The 23,559-nt window shown below is 36.8% G+C and overlaps 1 protein-coding gene across 5 annotated transcripts in view; it reads left to right on the forward strand.

Annotated features, from left to right (window-relative positions):
• Positions 1 to 20,058, forward strand: part of atos (atos homolog atossa) — a 108,876-nt gene extending 88,818 nt beyond the window's left edge. For 4 of the 5 annotated variants that reach the window (XM_085942537.1, XM_085942539.1, XM_085942538.1 and 1 more), the window contains 8 exons: positions 5,426 to 5,899; positions 7,352 to 7,572; positions 10,167 to 13,343; positions 14,044 to 14,267; positions 15,477 to 15,646; positions 15,768 to 15,991; positions 16,702 to 18,042; positions 18,422 to 20,058. In XM_085942537.1, coding sequence (XP_085798663.1) covers positions 5,426 to 5,899; positions 7,352 to 7,572; positions 10,167 to 13,343; positions 14,044 to 14,267; positions 15,477 to 15,646; positions 15,768 to 15,991; positions 16,702 to 17,254 — 5,043 coding nt within the window. In that variant the 3' untranslated portion in view covers positions 17,255 to 18,042; positions 18,422 to 20,058. Of the gene's footprint in view, positions 1 to 5,425; positions 5,900 to 7,351; positions 7,573 to 10,166; positions 13,344 to 14,043; positions 14,268 to 15,476; positions 15,647 to 15,767; positions 15,992 to 16,701 lie in introns of all 5 variants that reach the window. The other variant, XM_085942536.1, reaches the window with a different exon arrangement.
• The last annotated feature ends 3,501 nt before the right edge of the window (positions 20,059 to 23,559 follow it).

Below are 23,559 nucleotides of genomic sequence, written 5' to 3' on the forward strand. Positions count from 1 at the left end.
ATTCGCCAGATTTAGCCCCCAGTGACTTTTTCCTTTTCCCAAACTTAAAAAAATGGCTAAGTGGACAACGTTTTTTTTCAAATGAAGAAGTCATCGATCGGACAAATGCTTATTTTGAGGACCTTCCGAAAACTTATTTTTCTGACGGTTTAAAAAAAATTGAGAAACGTCTAACCAAGTGTATTGAGCTCCAAGGAGATTATGTTGAGAAATAAAAAAAAAATACAAAAATAAAAACTGTTTTAATGCTTTTTTCTAAGGAATTATTGACCCACCCTCGTATCAGGTTAACATTTAAATGAAAAGCAAATGATCTGAATTGTAGGTTTTAGGTATGATACGGTTATATTTGATTTAATAACTGATACAGATTTAGAGTGACATACGACAAAACCATAATACTTGAATATATACTATATTCATTGTTCTGACAGAATTGCAGAATGCCAAAGCATCTATGATACCTATCGAAGAGACTACTATATAGATACACAGTATGAAGTTAGTAGTGAGTCGTTGAATTACATCTTATTCTTATACCTAGAGTAAAAATTGCATAGGTACCTAATTGGTTACGTGTGACTAATCTAGATATATCGGTGCTGTGCATCCTTAATTTCAAGTGCAATTAGTGATGGGTGCATACAGATAAGTTACATTGTTGAATGCATAAAGAATATTCTAGAGATATTGATAACGAATGCAAAATAGATAAGATGCGAAGAGATAAGACCAAAGGGATAGTTAAAACGAATGTGTGGTAGATAAGTAATTTAAGGGAACAACATCTTTGTTATTGAAATTTGTATTAAATTCTAGACAATCGGGTAGATAATAATGATATTACAGGCAAACGAGTTAAACAATATGTGAACATTGAGATATGCAGTTACATATTATTTAGATTTTACTAATATTTACTTAATAAGATGAATTGGAATTAGAATTCAAGTACCTTACAATACTTACTTCTAAAAATATTAAGTATATATAGGTACCAAAGATGTTAAAAACCTCATTCTATAGAGATAGAGCCTAAATGTATGAAATTGAAGCAGAAAACAGAACCATTGGTCCACATATGAAATTAGCTACAAGAGATTTCCAATCGCAAGAGGTACTAGTTACCTATGGCATTTTTTTGCCAATTTGTATAGCATATTATAAAAAGACAATCCGTCACGATGAGTAGAACCCAGTAATAATAGGACACTTTGGCATTGTTATTTAATTGAACAATCCTATAAAATATGTGCAAACCCGTTTATAACTCATTGTACTCGAGTAATAATATATCAAATGGTCTCCATATTGTGTGAATAAGAAAATCGATATGGCAACTGAACGATGTTCATATTTGTAGAGTTTACCAATTTAACCATGCTTTACGCGTTTGCTAAATAATTTCAAATATCTAACAAAATTACCCGTTTGTGCATGGGGAAAATGCAAGTGTAAACACGTCATAGTATTGTCCAAGTTGTCAGTACTTTTGCGTGAAAATAGTTATTATCGCGTAGTTTAATTTACACCCTATTGGTGCTATTAAATAAATGCACGTGTACAGGCGCTATTACATTCATAACATAAATAACTTGCTCCTTTTTTCTTTGGTATATATAGGTATACGTATATATTTTTTATTGTGGTAACAGTATTGTTCACGAGATTGCGGATTGACAGAATTGGTGTTTATGTGTATGCAGGTACTTGGGAATAGTAAATAAGCAATTTATTTATTAGTAAACAACAATATTTTCTTTCTTATCGCGAATGTCGGTCGCATACAACGTGTTGCGTTATCAAAGATAACACCGTTTTCCCTCAAAGCAAGTCTCGAGCAATATTGTTACATTATTTCATGCTGGTTTTACATGCGGGATCTGAAGACTTATTCTATTGTCTGTACATACGCACCCTAGCAATCACTTAGCCAGTTACATAAGCCTGCTACCCCCTTTCCCAGGATTTACCCCGTAAGTAGTTTCGTAAGAATAGCGGACGTAGGAAGGAAAAATCTTTATCTCTAGCTTAGTAAATTATCACTTTCGCTCCTGCGCCGAGCATATGGGGCTACGCAGCGTGGAAGTTATATTATTAATACACTTTTACGATGTATAGACGTTCGCCATTCGCACATCCCATTTGGTCCTTGCACTGTATCAAATACATTTTCCAAAGTAGAGTAATGTGCGCGTATTTAAATTTATTTATAATTAACTTAGTTTTTAAATTAAAGCTTATTATGCACTCGATGTGGTGAATACCAAGTTAAATTACCACCATTTAAACAATTAACTTGAAAAGATTATTATTATTATTATTAAAATACTGACTGGATTCGGCATAATATAGTGTCATGCCAAATTAACGTGTTTGTTTTCCAACGTGTGTTTGGAATACCTATGGACCTAATGGGTTGATCAAGTGGCTAACATCCATTTTTCATAAACTCAAAAGTTCCTTAATACAACCTCCACGGGTGTGGAGACCCATTGATCATATTATTAGGATTGAAAATCGTGATGTAATCTGAATGTTAAGAATGTTATAGTCTTCTTATTGAACATACAATTAAATACCACAGTGCAAAGCCGTCGCTCCACCTTCGCGAAAATTGCTATAATACTCCAGAGTCCAGAGTCTGTACATTATATTAGATTAAATTCGGATGAATCATAGGGGCAATATCTCAGAGGTTAGAGCAGTCACTCGGACATTGAAAAGATGTAAGGTACAAGCACAGAACAGATAATAAATATAATTCTGATAGGCTAAAATTATAATATATACCAATAGGTACAGTTCATTTCGACGCATGGTTTTGAATGTGTGAGTGTCCTACGAAAATGAACCACGCATTATATACGTGTAATAGTGTGCGTAATACACCAATATTAAATGAGCCTCAATGCATAAACCGAGGACAGTTGTCAATATTCGACGTATGACGTATTCTTGACACGTGTTAAATTTATCCCGTATTCCTTCCTTACTCGAGATCGGTTGCCTGCATCTCCTTATCCGTAATGCCGGGTCCACACTGGCAACATGTCGCCGGCAACCTCGTTAAATTTTACGATAAGTATGATAATTATCGTAAAATTTAACGAGGTTGCCGGCGACATGTTGTCAGTGTGGACCCGGCATTAGGTATTTCAGTTCCCATTATTTCTGAGTTCCCTGGGTACAAGAGTACCACTTTTTTCTAATGTGTATGTTTTAGAGATATTTCAAAATTATATATTTTCAATTAGATTAAAATTTATTTCAATGTTTGTTGTAAGTACCTAAGTGGTTTTTCTAATTTCTCATATTATTTAATTCATTTAATACCGGTTGGAGATTCATATCGTCAACTTGATTGGCTATCAGCTGTCGTTGATGTGTGCCATTGCCCATTGCATTACATAATAATTGTACATGATAACGAGCAATAATAATTGTGTGTAACTGTGCCGGATGGCCGGATGGGATTGGTGAAGTATCTATCTATCTTGTTGATATTTAGCAAATATTATGTCCGGCTATTTTTTTTATCATTCCATACTAAGTTGCAGATTTAATTATTATTTTATCCCGGCCAAATTGTCGCAAATCTCTTCATGGTATCAATGCTATGCAATTTAAGTTAGGCTTTAAATCTTAAAAAAAAAACAACTGTGATAATAATACGCGTGTATGTTTGTATGAAAACATTTGTACGTAGGTAAATTCGCCGAAACTATCAGGCCGATTCAAAAATGACCGGATAGCATTAAAGCGGAATGGAATTTTCTTTGACCATTTACATTGCCGAAACGGTAATATGTATGAATTTATAAAATGTGTATAATTTATTTAAGATTCGATATTTTAATAATACGATCAAACACGCGAATAGGACATTAATCTGAAATAAATACGTAGGTTTTTGACAATAATTACGTTCAGTTTAGTCATTCTAAACGTGTCTCGTAGGTATTTAGATTTTAATATATGTAGCTTCCTTTATTAAAAATCGTGCAATTAAATTCATTCAGGATGCCTAAAATGTTAAAAATAAATGGTAAGTATTCACCATTCTTAATAGTCATACAATTACCGCTTCGCAAAGTGTCCATTCGGCTTGAAGAGTTTTCTACCATTTATGAATCGGCGTGTTGGTTTCAGCCAATTTTCATTCGTACAAATACTCGTGACCAATAGATACATCAAAACATGCCGTGCTATGTTATGTAGGATACAGTACTGCGTCAAGAAAATTATACTTTATCAATAATTATTGTATTTAATTGGTAATACACGTTTCAGTGAGAATATTAATTAGTGTTGGTTTGCAGAGTTTCTAATGTTGTATGCATGCACACGACGGTGGTGTCTCCGCGTCTTCCACGCCTCCGCCGTGCTGCTAAAATGCATGCAAATGTCGGCTTCGCCTTATTCAGAGAGGCTCATTACGGATAGCAGACAATACACAAATATAACAATTCAAAGCAGGGATCATCACTATTGCGTTTTAATTCCACATTATGGCAAATAATTTATTCCGATTTTACGACCGGATTCGGATCTGCCCATATCGCTCGCTTCTGGGAACAATGACTTTTTCGCGATCTGTCTGTTAACATCTATTCTATATTCAACCTTCATAGCCCCCCATCATAGTAGTGTGGATAACACTGATAGTGACAACACTGATAACATTATACGAATAGCCTAGGTACCTATACCCACTAACTACCTACCTATTAGATAGTTTTCTTTAGGTATGATGTGTATTTTCGAACCTACAGGAGAATGCTACCCTATTCTTATTATCAATTACTTATTTATATTATGGGTCGAGAAAAAGTCTATAAATATGGGGTTATCTTCATTAATTGAAATGGTGAATATAATATTTTAATCGAGAATGAATGAAAACATAATAGGTATAAGATAATAAATGCACTTTGGAATCACAAACTAACTAAAATTGAAATGTTTTTTAGGGTTAAATGAATTCAAGTGCACCTGCTGAGTAAATCGACTTCAAAGTTATAATATGCGATTGAAAATTATACATGTAACTAAATTACAATTGATTTGAGTTTTATTCCATTTAGTCATTTTTTGCGACAAGTACAGGTTTCGCCTTTCGGCATCTTCATGCAGTCACAAATAATGGCACTAACTCATTGCTTAATTATGCCACTTATATTCGTACAATTCACAGAATTTTCATGAAATTGTAGGTACATAAATAAGTACAGTGTGACTTCTATATTTTACTGGACGGCATATCGGAGATCTGTATGTGGTGTGAAAGAATGGAAGGATGAATGGAATGGCAGAAAGAATTTTGGTTCTCTCTCTGGTGACGTGTGGGCCTGAATATAGAATGTGCTCTAGGATTTCAGGTCGTCTCATCATGCGAATAAACTTTTGCATTCTTGTTTTCCAGATGCACAGCTGCGACGTATCGGCGGCGCCCCCACCCGCGCAAGGTGAAGCCCTGCTCCTAGAACTGGGCAGGCTCATAGTTGTCGGGAGGGGAGGCCAGCCCCTCGGCCACCATTACCAACACAAGCTCAAGACCCCCAGCATCCCGGAGCCGCAGCCCGCCACATCAATCCTGCCCACCCAGCAAGCGTCCATACCCACCCAGCAATATCATCAGCCGGCCGCACTGAACCAACCCCCGCTCTCACAACAACAACAGCAGCAGATTTTAAACCAGCCACTGAATTTGATCCAATCTTCATCGGGGCAGCAGTCGCCGTCAGTTCTACACCAGCAGTCGTTGCTCCATCATCAGTTGCAGCAGAGTGGTGAGAACGATGTGGACGGAGGTGCTCACCGGAGGATACTGGCTTCTAAGGCGCTCGGGTCGTTGGCTGCGGCCAAGGTTCGAGTGGCAGAAGATATCGACAACAAGGTGACATTTTCTATTTTATTTTGTGCAATTGAGTAACAAAGACAAGTGGTGAAAAGATACATTTTAGCTTTTTGATTACCGGTCGGATTACCGAAGAAGAGTACCTATCTGATGGAGAAAATATGTTTTTTCTCTGTATATAAGGTTTTAATAAATGTTAACAGCTATTTATCGGGTAAGTGAGTACCTACATACATTATATCACCATGTTCGATCATTAGAGAATCATAATATATTATAATGGGCCTCCACAGAAAGGAGGTTGTATTAATAGATATTTTTTTTATGAGAAATGGATATTAGCCACTTGATTAAACTATTAATTTTCCAGACCTGGGACTCATATCCGGGGTCACGGCATTATAAGCCGACATGTTACTTCTCGGCCATCGTGGGGCCGAAGAGTAAGCGAGTAGCTATCCTTTCGTCACTGCTCTGGCAGAAGACACTAATTCGAAAAAATGACATTGAGTTAGTTATACCAAAATGTTCCTTATTTCAAACTTTACCGTCTGGAAACCTTCTTAATAAATAAACAGTCTTTATTTTAAAGTCATCCTTTTTACGATTACTTAATAAACTCGCATGATCGACCATTTCAAACATTTTAACAACTTTAAAGTCAAATTACTCAAGACTAGTATTCTCCAGTTAGTGTGTTCTGCCAGAACAGAGACGCTTTATTTTGATGACAATTTTCTTAGTAATGGTTGTTAAAATAAATGTCAGTTGTTTCTGGTATTTTAAATCCGTTTATAGCTGCTATGCACCAGTGGAGAAGGGTGGAGGTAGGCTGTTAAGATCAGCCATAAATAGTACACATTAAACTTTGTCAGTCATGCGTATTTGTTTTCATTGAAATAAGACTACAATTTACAGATGGTGTTAGTTTAAAATTCAATTAAACGCTGCGAAAACCAATATAATAGATAAAAGTAAAAAATAATCGTCTATCTATAAAATATCTAAAATTATGTAATTAAATCATACATAACTTTGGATATTTTATAGATTGGTTTAGGCAGGGCTTAATGAATTAAAAAAAAATAAACCAACAATTTGTGTATGTAATAATATGTATTCTTAATCCAACGAAAACAAATATGTATGAATGAAAAAGTGTATAATTTTGTCTTATCATCTGTAAACTGTAGTCTTCATTCAATAAAAACATATACCTACGTATGACTAACAAAGTTTAATTTTCACTATTTATGGCAGATCTTAACAGCCTACCTCCACCCTTCGCTACTGCTATGCACACTCATCATCTTTCAAATAAAACTTGACTCATTGAGACATTGTGACTCATGGGACTTAGGTTTTGTTTGATATTCAACTCACTTTGTGTGTTTTAAAGTCATCATTGTTTTCCCAAATATAGGTATATGCCCCTTCTCTAATTATTATAAAAAAAAATCATGATAACAATAATTAATGTTGTCATTTCAGATGCCATCAACCAGTACCTCTGGACAATCCAGCCACGCGTCTGTGACAGGCGCTTCCCTCTATGAGGGTAACGCCCGCCGAGCCCTCAAAGGTCACGCGGAGTCCCTCTGGAAGGAGCACATCCCGTTTTGCATCGAAGTCCTGCTAGCGCCTGAATGTGGCGTCTGCAGAACACCGCTTGTGCTCCTCGAGCGCTGGACCATGTCTGTTTACTACACAAGGTAAATATTAATAATTTGGGTGTTTTAAATAATATATTATCATTCTGTACCTCAGAGCCAGTGTGTCATTGACTAATTGGATTGTCCAATCGTTTTCTGAAGTTATTCGGGAGCTATTTTAGAAATCTTCAACAATACGTATCGTACGGCGTCTATCAGTCACAGACATTCAATACATTTTGTGGTGTCCCTCGGGGCTCAAACTTGGGGCCATTGCTGTTTACGATTTTTATAAATGACATTTCGCTAATGACTTGAAACTCTTCATGGAAGGTCACCTTGGACGATTGTCGTCAACTCCACCTTGATATAGATAATTGTCGTGTTGCCAGTGAGTTTTAGGATGTCCCTGTAGGATCCATTATTTCCCAACTTGCCACTTTCCCGTTATGAGTGAAGGTCATCAATCATATCGTTTTGTTTTGTTTTCATTACAATTCGAGTAATATTTTTCTGAATAAGTAAATTTTTATGTAATGTAGTGTTTTTCTCTAATGAAAGTAGATAAGAAACTTTTTGATAAAATACATTTCTAAGTTATTTCATTAATTTTGTTATGTCTGGAACTCCCCATAATCTTATTATTAGGAATATCATGAAATTTACCACTGTATAAATAATAAACTTTACACATACTTGTTGTTGATGAAATATTCTTTATAAAGAAGTTATTTATTATTTAGTATCATTGCTATTCCTATATGCCAATACCTGTGGCTAAGTATTTCTTTTCATAATATGATGGCCAGCCAATTGATTGATTAAATTAAAAGCATAGGAGATCATCACCAAATCAGTTATGAGCATTTCAATGCTCCGGTCTCTTCACCTTCAAAAAAAATGTTCTGATATAACTGTCATTATTCATGCCAAGAAAAATGGATGTCGGAAAAGATTATTTATGTTTTGATACCATGGGAATACCTGCATACCTACACAACTTCTCAAACTGTGTAAAAGTGATACTTCATAATATTATGAATATTATTACATTGTGCTGTGTTACTATCATTTATGAAGTGAGGAGTTCCTCTCTGGAAAAGTAGTGTTATCCTGAAATCTTCTTTTTGACATAACATAAGATCGAACACGACATGCAAGTTCAAAACTTGTATGATACATTCAGAACTTCACCACTTGAAAACTTCTAGTGCCATCTATAGTTAAAATTAAATAATGATTTTTGACTGATACATAATTGGACATAGTTATGCAGAAAGTAGCCAGTCCACAAAAAATAAAAAAATGAGATATGATATAGATCAGATGCGAGAAGGTTTTCTCTACGTTCTGCTGAAAATACCCAAGCCACAAAAAAATATTCTTGAAATAAAATACTACTTACAATTTTACATACATTTTTAATCATCACGTTATTGCTAAAGTGCCATTATCTCAGCTCGACATTATTGTGGACTGGCTACATTCTGCATAACTATGTTCAATTTATTTAGGCAAATGTATGTTTTATCACTTGAACCATTTACCGAAAACTACCGTTTTGATGATAACGCTCTTTTTACGGAAAAGGGTTCAATTATTTGTTTTCTTTACTCTGGTATCATGATCTGTCTTGTAGTAAACGAAATGGACATTTCTTGTTTTTAGCCTGTATGATAATTTTCAATTCTGTATAATGCTTTGACTAAATTACTGTTAATGCCGAAATTAAAATACCATTTTGTAGTACTTGTTTCGATCTACAAGACTGCATTGCCAGTTAAAAAAAAACAAAAATGTGACATGGCATGTTCTTCACCTGTACCCTTCATATATGGAATATTCCTTTATCCTTACCTATTTTGTAGCAGTAGATTTTAGTCAGCTGAGCAAATTGAGTCAAATTCATAATTTGGTTGATGCAGGATATTTGTATGCCAAACAACCAATTCTCGTAAAAAGTCCTCCATGAATCAAAAGAAGAAACTTCCACACCATCAAGGCATTCTAACACAATGTCCTATATGAATGTCTAGTCAAAATTGATATGTATATGTATATTTATATAACATACAATTAGTTGACTTATACTCTGCTTATAGGAATGTGCATAAGGTATAATTTTCTCTTATCTATTGTACCTACAGAGTTTTTTTTTCTCAAAATAACGAGATGTGGGTTCTGTGAGGCCAAAAGCTTGACAGTACTGTAAATAAGCAAGATAACAGATTACTTACATAAAGTATGAAGTTGTCAATTTACTGCGGCCAAAAACTGTTTGGCACAATATTAACTTTTTGGTTGCCCTTTGTAGTTCTAAAAAAAATTTTCCTCGTGTCATATAGGTCAGTTCTCGGTAAGTTGGAAATAATCATAAATGTAATTTATGATGTAAGTTGTTGAAACTCATTCCAATCAGTGGATTACTTCTCCATTTATTCCTCAAATACAAACTCTTTTATGGTGAAAACCTTGATCACCAGTTTTATTTGAATATTAGCTTTTCATGTAGAGTTATTTCATTAGACCCTGTTCAGTCGAGGGTCGGATGCATACCCTAGATCCACATCTGCGAGCATACGTCGAGTGGCGAGGAATTCAGTATTTTTTTCATCTCTGCTGTAAACTTAATGAAATCATTTATTTCTTTTCAGAGCCCCAGACCCATCCAACCACATCACATCACAATGGCTTCTCAATGCGGTCCGTTCTCAACTTCACTTCTCTCAGATATCGGCGTGGAGCGCCAAACTGTGTCCGAAAGCTGTTCCCCCCAACGCTACCAAGAGGGAACCCTCCCCGGCCGAACGGCAGCGTAAACTGAGCCGAGAGACCTGTAACATCAAGAAGTATGAAGCGAACGTTGATCACGAAGAGGATGAGGAAGTCGTGAACGAAGGGAACATCGGGATCGGGGAAGCGCGGAACAGACCGCCTAATGGAAAATTGAACGTCATGTACAGCCTCAAGATACCCGGGGAGACTTTCGAGATTGCCGATTTTCAATGTACGCCCGTCAAGCACGTTTTTCCGGTCACCGATATTGGCAGCAATGTCTATCTGAAGGTCACGTTCGAAAGCTTGCCGCGGATGGAGGACGTTCCGCTGATCTGCTGCGGCTGCGACGGGACTTCTGCTAATTCTCCCGCCACTTTGAAAAGAAGAAGAAGCAAAGATCTCATGGCTCCTGGAAACGCTTTCTCGGAGGACGTCTTGGCGTCCACGCTAGCTGCCGCTTGCACTGTAGCCGAAGTCCAGGCTTACACCAAAGTTTTTTCAACCGGCTATCGTTACAATCCTTCCCGAGATCTTGCGGGGAGGAGTCTGCTGGAGTCCCGGGTGAAGGGGGCAACGTTCTCTCCGGATCTGGGCATCATCAATCCGGATAAGGGTTGCGCCAGCGGCATCAGTCGAAAGTTCTACTCCACTCCGGAGACACCCGACCGGGTTGCATATCATGCTGCGCCCTCTTCTCGGGGATCCACCCCAGACCGCGGTGACTTCAATGATTCCGGAATAGCTGCCTGCACGAACAACCCCGCTTCCGCTCCGCTTTGCGATAGACCTCCGCAAGCTTGTAAGAGAAAATCCAAACATACAGACGGTTCATACCCGTTCCAGGCGCCTTCCGACGGCGAAATTGTCAACTACGTTCTTCTCGATGACAGGATGCAGACACCGTGCCGCCAGAAAGGGAAGCACCGTTGCAATTGCGACGACGAATCCGACCAAGGACAAGGTAAGGATTCGGGGGTTCCTAACCGTGAAGAGTCCAAATCAGGAATCGTCCTGGATGAGAGAAGGATCAAGCAGATTGCCAAGTACATGCGGAGAGCGAGGAAAGAGGAGAGAGTCAACCGGATGAGGGAGAGCGGTCTCTCCAGCCAGGAGAATTCCGAGTGCGCCTCTGATTGCGGTCCGCCCGGCTGTGTGTCGGACGGTAAAACTGATCTCAATATAAATATAAATAGTAAAATTAATAGCAAATCTGACTATGGGACCGCGGCGGTGTCTGGGAACTCAGAACGCGATCGCGCTCTGAGGAGCTCTCCCGAGCTTGTTCACTACTACGGCTACGGTCACTCACATCAGAGTCGTGCCTGCCTGTCCTGCGAGCGGTCATCTGACAGTAACAGGACTTCTAAAAGTAAGGATCCGGCGGTTTACAATAAAAATTCTCAAAAGACGGTCGACTCAAGCACGGCCACTTCCATTCCCATACTCCAGGCATCGAGGTTTGATCACGTCAATCGGTTTGGCAGCTTCCGCAGCGGGGTCACCCTGCACGGGGCGATGTCCTCTCGAGACGCAGTCAGGGATGCCGACTGCGTCTGCTCATCCGCCGGCTGCGATCAGATGGCTTCCGTGAAGTCCTTCCGGGAACACGACCGGGACGGGCCAGTTCGCACCCGATCTGTTCAATGCCAGACCGCCTTCTGCAACCTCGCCGACGATTCGCGGTTCCGCAACAGCGATGACAGCTATCGACCGTCCGTGAAAAAACTGATCTCCAGCCACACGCAGACTGAAGCGTTCCACTGCGACTGCGGCAAACCCCTCCGAACCGAGTGCTCCGACTGCGCCAGAAGCCGTGTCACCGGAAACGGCGACGAAGAGAAAGAGAATGATTTCAGGGCATCCAGAATGAAGAGATCCAAAGCCAGCCACGATCTGGCCGGAGTCAATAAATCCGATCTGCTGCTGGAAGCCATGGAGCGCACCGGCAGGCTGAGCCGGTCGGACGCGGAGACCGACGCCGCCCTTGAAGACCGTTTGGAGAATAACAATTGTGATAATAGAAATAGAGCGATTAATAAATGCGAGTGTGATAAAAATATAGTATATTATAATAATGTTAGCGCGGACCGGGATGCATCCCGAGGTCAGCTGCTCCTTAGTGATAAGTTTGTCGAAGACTTTTCCTCGAATAATACTAATAACGATGAAGATCTCAGACGCTGCGATGATAATACGACGAACCAACATGAAAACGCCGAAACAACGAAGCCCAAAGAACCACCGAACCGTGAAATCAAATCAGTGTACAGGTGTATTGCGGAGGGTCTCGACAGGACTGTTGATTTCATACGGAAACCCAGACTCAAGAGGCTGGCCCCCATCATGGACCGGCTCGACAAGATCGTCACAGAGAGACATGAGCAGAAATCCAAAGCAAACGGCCGAATTGAGGACGGACGAGAAAACGGAAGCGACCGTCACCTGAACGAATTCCCCGATGAGGAAGAAGACATTTTGTATAAAGATGAGGAATCCGGAATCACCTACATGAAGAGTCCCCATAAAGGGGAAGCCGCCAACGTCTGGCAGCAGAAAACTGTGACAAAAAAGCAAGAAAACAACAACACGAATGACGAAAACTACTTTATCGTGTATGAGAAAGGTTTATATGGAAATTTTGGAACGTCTAATTCCAATAACAAGAGAAATATAACTGACGTCGATGGAAGTTCAACGCAACATGCCCGAGATAGATCAGGCAGTCGTATTAATTCTGATGTTGTCGACACCGACATCGATGCCCCGTCATCTTCCAGTGATTTCTTGCTTCATCGACGAGAATTCTCAGCCATCGATGCTCAGATGCTGTGCGAACGCGTCGCCAGGAGTCAATCTCTTGGCTTCGATCATTCGGTCGTCGTCCCGTCTGTGACGGAGATGGATAGGTTTCGGTGCCGGTTGGATTCGGCGGCTTCGATGGTGTTCCACTCGAGAACGGGGCTTCCTCTGACTTCCAGTCCGGCCCCGTTGAGGAGGGGAAAGTCCTGCTTCGATTATGACAGCTCCATCAACAGTGTGTCTGGAATTAAAAGGTCAGTTTTTGTATATTATTAAGCAGCTATAATTAATATTATTTCCAAATCTATTCATTAACTCTTGTAATGTAGGCACTTAAAAATGTATCCAGTGGGCACTAAAATATGCCCCGCCCCTGCTATGATGTCAAATCATGATACAAAATATTATGTTCTGTTTATATATTAGTTAACATGCGCTTCACCCGTTTCATATTTTAGCTATTTCTAGAATCATAGCAAATAGCGAAGTAGTGTTGAAGAAATATTTAAAATACTGTCATTGTAAACTATACGTACATATATCAAATTGTGAACAAGGTTCGATAGTCCAGACTGTAAATTAGAAGAGACTAATTGGTATGAAAGAAGCAAAGTAAACACTGTCAGTGATAGCTATAAACAAATTGTCCTACGTGTTGTGCATGGGAAGAAATGGTGTCTGCATACCTTACATCTCCTGTGATACATCTATATAGTATAGTATGGTAATATATATAATATATTATATACACTAATATATATACACTATAGTATGGTAATTCATATGGCAGAGTATTATTTGTTAGCACAATAAGAGAAGGGTTAATCAATTGATGTGTGCACATTTAGAATTCATAAACATCTGTTTTAGGTTTTTTTGTATTATATTTCATTGCGTATCATTCCCGTGTTATTAATTGAAAACTCTGCTGACTTGCCTTGTGAAAATTTACAGTGCCCTGTATGGATTAGATCCGGACTCGGAAGGCATCGAATCGGAAACCGGGCCGTCGTGGTCTCCAGGCTCGAGTCCCGGTTCTCCCGGCCGAGCGCCCTTAGAGCCCCCTTCGTTTGCTTTTACCAGCCCCATCAGCAGAGCGGTGGCGGCTCACGCGACTGTTCATTCCGGTAGCAGCTCCAGAAGCAAATTTCGACACGGAGCCAGTAGTGGGCTTCTTGGTAAGCATTGCTAAATGCAATAACCTTCATAAATTGTAATGTAATTTAATAAATACATATCGACGTTGTGTCAGACCGACGTAGCGACTTGTTGGGCTTGGGGGCCAGTTATATTGTAGACAATATAATATGGACTCATATGGAATAGCAGTTTCCCTCAGGTCATCATAAACGTCCACTCTTAGTATTTTTTATTGTACGGTACATAAGTAGTTTGTGCTGTAAGTTTTACAGAATTATGCTGAGTTTTATGTACTTAGATTTAAAACGTAGTTCAAAGAAATAATTCGCATAAATTATAGATGAATCGATTGCTTCACCCGGAAGGTGAAATATAATGTGAGTTTGAGTCCCACTCGGTCCAACTTTTTTCTAGAAATTTTCCAAAATTCCTATCCTACATTCTAAAAAAAATATTAAATGTACACAAATCCACCGCACCAAGATAGACTATGAAATTTGAATTTGTTATGAATGGATAGTATTGTTTTATTAATTTATTACTACATACATCGACCATTTCGGGCAAGAAATGTGTTCGACAACATGTACCAGAACTCTGAAGCATTCAAATGTGGTCTTTGTCAATTATTGTACATACATAGATACGAAGCTAAAGACACCGAATCATTATTATTTAGAATATTTAGATGAATGATCACCAAAAATTGCATAATAATAATGAAACGTCAAAACGATTTGTGTCTTTCAATATGCCAATGCAGAGAATATTGATTTTGCTCTGAGTACCAATTCAACCACACTGAAATGTTCCAGATATGCCATTGAGTGTTTAAATACCAAAATTTCATAAGACTTGTGTGTAAAATTGTATGCTATGCAGTGCTTTTCAACCTTAAATTGTTCGCGATGCACCAGTTAGTATAGAATAATGTCATAAAACCCTCGGACTTCAAGGGATGCCTTACCCCTCAAACGATGTTTAACCGAATGGATATAAAAAGCAGATGCTTTGTGTAAGTTTTGACATTTTCAGTCTTTAAAATTTTGGTTTTGCCAAAGGTTGATATCACTCCTACTGAATTGTATTAAAGAATTGATTATAATATACTGTTAATTCAATGATCATAATATATTATTATATGTATCGATAATTAAATAATATGCTTCGGTAATATGAACAATTTTAAATAGGTACATAGTTGCCATATTCAGATGATAATAACATTATTTTTCTTTGTGTAACAGGAAGTTTCGAGGAGTCAGTGCTAAATGGTCGGCTAGAGCCCGCGGCGACAGTAGCCGGTTTCACGGCAGAGATCGGCGCGTCGGGCGCCTTCTGTCCGCCACATCTCAAGTTGCCCGTCACTGTATTCTTCTACTCGCTCGGCGATAATACAACCAGTGCTCCTTACTTGGTGAGTTCTGTTTGATGACGCAATAAAGTGTACAAATACCAGCTAACTTGGATCTTCACTCGAATTAGAATTCATATTTTTATATTTTCAATCGCTAATTTAATATATATTGTGATTTTAGGGCCACATAAACCTGGGCCGTAGGGGCTACTACGTTCCTCGGGCTGGAACAGTGCAAGTGACCCTATTCAACCCTCATGGCACGGTTGTGAAGATGTTCGTAGTGATGTACGACCTAGCCGGCATGCCGCCCAACTCGCGCACCTTCCTCCGACAGCGGACACTCTGTCTTCCCGCCGGGGCCGAGCCTGATCCCAGGTGTCTCCGATATCTTATACATTTAAGGTGAGAATGCACTTTATTTTTAATTGTTGCAGTAACTGTTAAATGTTTCAATGTTAAATGGTTAAAAATGCTTAGTTTCTCAGCACTCTAAAAATACCTATTAGCGGGTGGTTATGCAAATCCGTCGTTTACCGTACATTTTTTCAAATCTTGGAATCTATAGCAGGTTCTGATTCTTCGCATAATGTCTGCGGTAAGGGAAGAGCAGTATATTGTGTTGAAATGTCCAAAGGAATTAATTGAGGTGCTCGTTTTGAAAACTTTTGGACTACGGGCTTCGGAGGTTGGCTCCATACGTCTCTGTTCTGGCAGAACACACTAACTGGAGAATGCTAGTTTTGAGTAATTTGACTTTGAAGTTGTTAAAATGTTTGAAATAAATGTCTATCATGTGAGTTTATTAAGTAATCGTAAAAAGGGTGACTTTAAAATAAAGACTGTTTATTTATTAAGAAGGTTTCCAGACGGTAAAGTTTATATATATAAATATGTAATTTTTTCGAATTAGTGTTTTCTGCCAGAACAGTGACGAATATAATCTATCTGAAAGAACAAGGGAACAAATAGTAATAGCAAAGAACAAGGGAACAAATAGTATCTGAAAGAACAAGGGGGTTTATAATGCTGCAGCGTGATACTAAGGCGACCACAGCCATGATATAATGGTCTAATAATATCAATAGTCTTTAATTTGTTTTTTGCATTTTCAGATTCCTCACATCGAAATCCGGGAAAGTCTACCTGCACACCGACATACGAATTATCGTATCTCGCAAAGCCGACCTCGATACGGCTGCCGCCCACTCGCTCAACCCCGCCCTTGCCATCACCCGCCACATCCGGAAAGAAGAAGAAGAAAACATAGACCCGCTGCTGACACCGGCCCTCAATCTGGACCAGAAGACCGACAAAAAGCACTTGACCAACGGGCGTTGCCTCAACAACATAGAGACGGGCACTTTCCAGCGGAGGAGTCGGAAGAATTCAGAATCTCCCGTTCGAATATTCGGAGGATGCGACGAGGCTGTCATGAAACGCGGCGGCATCGATATTTGCAACAACGTAACGATTCCGTGTAACAACGAATTGAAAAACGACACGTCTTCTTTAGGCCGCGGTATTGTTTTGAACGATAACGAGACCTGCGGCGATAGAAAGCGGTGTTCGTCCATCGGGGCCGCTAATACCGTTAACAAAGAGCTTTCGTACGAGCTGCGCAGTTTCACTTACGGCCCCGAGAATCCGAAGTACTCGCCCAGATGAATAGTAAAGTGGTATCTGCTTGTTGAGATAGCTAAGTCAGTATTTTGGTCATTGGTCAACTGCAAATCTTCATGTTGATGCATTGCGGTTATCTACATTTTAGGTTGAACGGTGAAGTAATTTCATAGCAGGTTGTGGCAGAAAATTCGAAAAAAGTATTTCATTGCTCAATCAGAAAACAAAAGTTTTTTATACTTCCATATTGTTGTCGTAGAGCGTAAATTCAATAACAAGTCATTACAAACATACTTGTGCCGTTTGAAACTAGTGACTGGTGACTTATAATGAGTACATAGTTGGGTATTTTCAATTTCTCCTTTTTTCTACGATGACAATATTACGAATCCATTACATTGAATCGCGTCTTGAAGAATTTTATGAATTAACGAAACTGTCTTCAATTTATTTGTACAACACTGAAGTTGGCAACCTTTCATGATGTAGCGTGCATTATCATCAGCTCACCTAACATACAGGTAAACAGGTTCAATTATCATTTTTGCTGAGTACCTGTAATAAAATTATAAACCTTGAGAAAGTGGAGATTATTTCAGCATATTTTCTTAAACAAGGAATGGTTGAAGCTCAACTCAATTGGCCCTTGTTGTGTATCAAACATACATTGAAAAAAAAATAGTTCATGTAAATTTAGTCAGACACAGGATTCGTACCCGTGACCCGTCTTAGGAAGCGGACCCTGCCATTATTCCACTGTGGGTCTCTAGTAAGAATACCTAATAGTGTTTTATTATTTACTGTATGTTGGATTGGGTCACTTCTTGGTTAAGGTGACGCATCAGTGAAACGCCAAATAATGTTCAACTGTACGCGCGACGAAAATTTGTACTTGCTTCGCATTCATTGAGAGAACGTGGAGTCGGACGCACGTCACTTTGCTGCGTGATGGCGACGGGCCAATTAATTCTAAAATCGTGTAAAGATGACTAAAAACTTTACCCATTTACTTTAAAAAGCAAACATGTCAATGAATATATTATTATTGATACTAATAGAATAATAAACAGAACATAAAATGGACGTATGTTGGATTTATATGAGAAATAATATTTCGTTTGACAGGCGTCATTTACACCCGCGACCCGCAATCCGCACATCGCCTAGCAACGATCTTTTTAGACCGTGCCTTAACTAATGCATGGCCTTAAGATAATACAAATAGGATTGTCATCTTCTTCAGTGTTGTGCGTTTGTTAGTTTTGTTAATATATAAAAATTCACTGTTTTATACAATTTCACTTTATTCAACATTTTATTCATTGCTGATTTTTTTTTCTATAGTAATTATTGTTTTTGTCATTTTTGCAATTTGCTGTTTTTTATATTTAATAAAAGAGCCAAAAATTACCAATTAAAAATAAAAAAATTCATGTTTAACTAAACTTAGTAGTCTAAAATATGACCAATTTGAATAATATCTATCGAAACAAGTCTGCATTAATTATTCTTAATGTATCTATTACAATAATAATTAAACAATACTGGGGATACCTGGATGATTTTGAAAGAAGTGTCAAATTAATAATGGAGTGTAGAAATATCTATCTCACTCTATGGTCTATGGTCTATCAATATGTCATGTTTTTGAAAAAAGAACACTGAAAATATTGTTTGACATTTAAATGTCATCATGTCTATGATTGCATTAAATTATTTGATCGTGTATGTGTATCCACATTTTATAGAACCCTATAATCTTATCGACCTACTGTATTCTGTATTATAGGGTTTTATTGTACTCTGTTATACGTACTTACCGATGAGCGATAGATGTGCCGCCGAACGGTGGCGAAAAGAAATCGTTAAAACAATTGATAAATATCTCGAACCCATTTCTAATATGCATGGATTATATTCACGGATAATCCATGTTGATATTTTTGGTGTTTTGTCGTACTTTCTTTGGTCTTGTATGTTTTTTGATGTCAACATTATTATTGTTTTAATATTTTTGACGACGTCTGACTCAAAACGGGTACAGCTTTCGATGAAAACGTTTTTCGTATTAACATATTATTTTACCATTATAACTTACGATTTTATTGAATATTTAATTTTGTCGTTTTAGTATAGTAATTATTATTGTTTGTAAATATTACTTTTTGGATTTGTATCATTTCAATGTTCTTCCATTTTGATTTTTTCTTTTTTATTTACAGTTTGAATGTTTTTCTTTCGTAAAAATAATAGAATCTACCTATCTAACAAACCTCGAAATGTTTTCATATTTCTGTAAAGGTTAGTTAGAGTTTTTTTGAAATAAACTCATCCAATATTCTGTAGACGTTATTTTTGTATTCACTTTCTCTACATTTTTTTTGGTTGTATATCTCCTGTTCCATCACAAATATTAATTGTACTATCGCAGAATTCTATGAAAGAATCTTCTCATTGTGAAAACTGATAATATGTAGGTACCTGCTCTACAAAAATATGTATTTTCTATCTGTACATTTTCAGTCTTAACCAAAATATTTTGTTCTAAATGTATTTCTTTTCCCTATTTCGAGGGAATTGTTATTATGTCTCCCAACGTGTTTTAATTTTGTGAACATTTTATTTAGATACAAATCATTGTTGTTTTGTTTATATATTCGTATTTTATTTTTCAATATGCACATATTATTTTACGAAATGGATATATTATATTACTATATTATGAAACACAATCGTTGATGATGATCGGGTGTGATGATCAATTCACCCGATTAAGTATTTTATATTAAATACATATTATGATAAAAAGGTAGCAATAACCATGAAAAATTAAAATTTAATATGATTTTATTTGGTTTTTTTATTTTTATTTTAACCTTTTTTTATTATCCTTTGTTTTTTTCAGTTGATGGATAGTTTGATACATTACAAAAAACGACTTCTTTTGTAGTTTATGAATGCCATGCTTGTTTCGTGGATTTTTACGATGGTTTTCAGATTTCTTATTTTCGACTTTTTTTTACTTTTTGTGTTATGTGACAAATACTTATTCTCTGATATAACGAGCAAATTCAGTCGGTCCCATCTTTCTCTTAATAACCAAGTTCGACTGTATTTCCATAGGATTAGTTCGCAAAGTTCTTGTTGATGGAAATTTCATTTTATTTATTTCAAAATCACATTTCACCCGGATCAATAATTTGAAGTAAGATGTTCATTGTTTGTGAGTGAGAGCAAGGCCACACTAGTCTTGCCTGTGTGTCCTGACTCCCTCACTCAAAAAATTACATCGCACAAAAATTACGGACCTGCAATCTTTTTTGGATAGCGCAATTTGTTCGATGTCAAACAAAAAACCATTGAGCCAGATGGTACACACGTTGAGACATGTTGGAATCAGCGTAAAACCATCGAGCAAGAATGTGCGTGTGTACTTACCATTGGATTGTGAGTTATTCGGTCTGTGAGTTTTTAGCAGGACAAGAAAATATTTTTAATAAATCTCAATTTGATAAACGAGGTTTTGCGTTATGAGAAAATATTTGTAGAAAAGCACCACCAGAGTAACGCTGTAGCAGTGTGAGCAATGACAATTTGATATACGAGTGTTTTGGATAACAAACATGTACCTACCAGGAACGAATTATGTTTGCAATCCATGATTTTACTGTATCGCAATAATGGTAACATTATTTGTAATTTGATACATATTTGGTTTTAAAAAGTTACCATTGCAGTTTCCTGATTTACAGAGAAGCTCTAAAGTTTAGTCTTATAATGGAAAATAGCAGTTTTTTACTTATTTCAAATTGAAAGAAGGACTATTTAAACTCATGTTACTCATGGTACCAGAAAAACAGAACATACAGAAATAAAATAAAAATTTAATACAATTTTTTTTATCAGGAATCAGTTTATAAAAAATGTTTTCTTTATTTTATAATTGATGCTGTTATAAACAAACCACATAAGTGAGAAGTTTGATAGTTTTGACATAAAATATGATGTAGTTAGAACGAGAGAAAACGATAGAATAGCTTCATGTAAGAGCAGTCGGAAATAATAATGGTAACAATAATATTAAAACTACCCAATGTAATTTGTGCCCAGTAGAAGAAATCGCAATCTGCGCAATTTCAAGGTAAAGTTGTTCCACTATAGTTTCAAACTCAGTAACTCCATATTCCACCATTTTGAGATAGTCACAAAAACAGTCAAACACATTAAGGATTGCAAATATGTAGAATATTTTCTTTTTATTAACATACATAATAATAAGCTATAATTAATTACAAAAGGCAAATAGCGAAATATTAAATTAATAAAAAATCATCTAAAGTTAGTTATACAATATAAAAAAAGCGGTTGATGAATATAAACAGCTTTGCAATCGTTTTAATACTATTTAACTAACAATCAGAAGTGGATTTTATATTTTATGAATATACATTATGATGGAAAAGTATTTACAGAACCTGAATCAAGAAAAATATCTAAAAAGTAAAAACGGTGGTTGCCAATGTTGAAACTAATAGCCCCAAAATTGTAGTTATATATACCAGTAGGTGGAATGATGCTCGAGTGATGTCTCTGGAGCTGTAAGCACATGTGTCAATACCATATTTGGCATAAATGTGTGTTTGATCCGGACCATAAACCCAACAGATCAAATAAGTCAAATGGTGAACAGCCTATAATAAAGTCTGTTAATATCACCTCCACTCTGTGGAGGCCCGTATTATGCTCTGCTTTGGAGCAAAAATTGTATTTTACCTTTTTCAATTGTAGTTATCTAGGCCTTATTGCCTGGGCCGTCATATCGAAAAATAAAGTATCGATACCGATATCGTAGTGAAAGAAAAGTATCCATTTTTTGACGGCCCTGTTTACGAGTCGATGATTTGGTGAAAAGATAAAAGAGAAAATCGAATTTTAAAATTTGAGATGCATGAGAAATGCACATATTATTATGTATTTGAAAGATACAATATATTCTCAAATATCCTATTTGGACGTACAATATTTTTACAGCATAAAGATACGATGCGGACGAATATTTTGTGTATGTTAACTTAATTTTGACAAAAACTGATCATACAATATCTTTGCACTAAGCCGTCAGTAATCTAACGGCATTTCTCTTGGTTGCCCAAGATATTATGATCTTATCTGAATGGTAAACACCTTTATCTCATCCTCAATAAGGTACTTTTATAACATCATTTTTAATTAGTCAATTGATGAAATTTGGGTTCTTAATGGATTCTTACGACGAAAAAATTAAAGCTGGTTTATTTAACTTCTTATATTATTTTAATTTTTTGCTATTTTAGTAGTTTTTCTTAGTTACTGATTTTATTCTAAGCTAACTGTACTTTAAGTACAATACACGTGATGATAATAATATATGGAGGATCACGTTAGGTTAGGTCAGTGGTTCTTAACCGGTGCACCGCGGAGCACTGGTGCATCGCTAGCTTGTTGCAAGTGCACCGCGAAAAAAATGATAAAAGCAGAAAAATCCGCGAAACAGTTAAAACCGAAAAAGTCCTTCGCTAAATTATGAAAGCCGACGAAAGATTTAATGTGATTTAGATTTTGCCGAATCGATCTGTTTAATTAGCAATAAAAGTTATGTCTACATATTTTTCTTTGTTTACTGCCGTTTGAGTTTGGTGCACCACAATTTTTTCTTATGATCTAAAGTGCACTTCGAAAATGTTAAGAACCACTGGGTCAGGTAATGGAAATCGTAAGAGGAACATTCTGGGTTACTCCATTTGAATGGTGCCGTGTGATGGACCAGTGGATTTATTGTGAGTCTCAAATCACTCATAAATAACATTTGATCTGGAGTAATACCAATAATTCATTTGGTCATTTTCAACATTTGTGAACATCATCGTCCGACAGTTTATGATTTCATTAGTATTTATTATTAATCGAATGAATGTGCACACTTTTAAACGCATGATTGCGACATAACCTCAAGGAGTGATTGTAAATAAAAGAAAATGAGAAATAAATATTTTATCGGCAATAAGATATAAGACAACTATATTTTTTTATAAAGAGGGTATATATTTTATTAGATGACTAGTTTTTTAGGTTAGGTTAGATGTAGCAGCATGTTTGTGATTAACAGTTGTGGCAATTGCCTTTTATCTAAGTAAGTAAAAATTTATTTCAGACTACATATTATTATAATAATGTCTATTGTGTACCTACTTATGAATGTATTATTTTGTGAACATGATTTTGTAAAAATTATGTATTATCATATCCTATCCATCGCAAACATTTATCCAATTATAATGATCCATCGATAATAATAATATAAAAAGTAATTA

This window comes from Rhyacophila brunnea, unplaced genomic scaffold (genome assembly GCF_057557595.1).
Source record: "Rhyacophila brunnea isolate RB1 unplaced genomic scaffold, BYU_Rbru_1.0 scaffold_15, whole genome shotgun sequence".
Classification (NCBI taxonomy): Eukaryota; Metazoa; Arthropoda; class Insecta; order Trichoptera; family Rhyacophilidae; genus Rhyacophila; species Rhyacophila brunnea.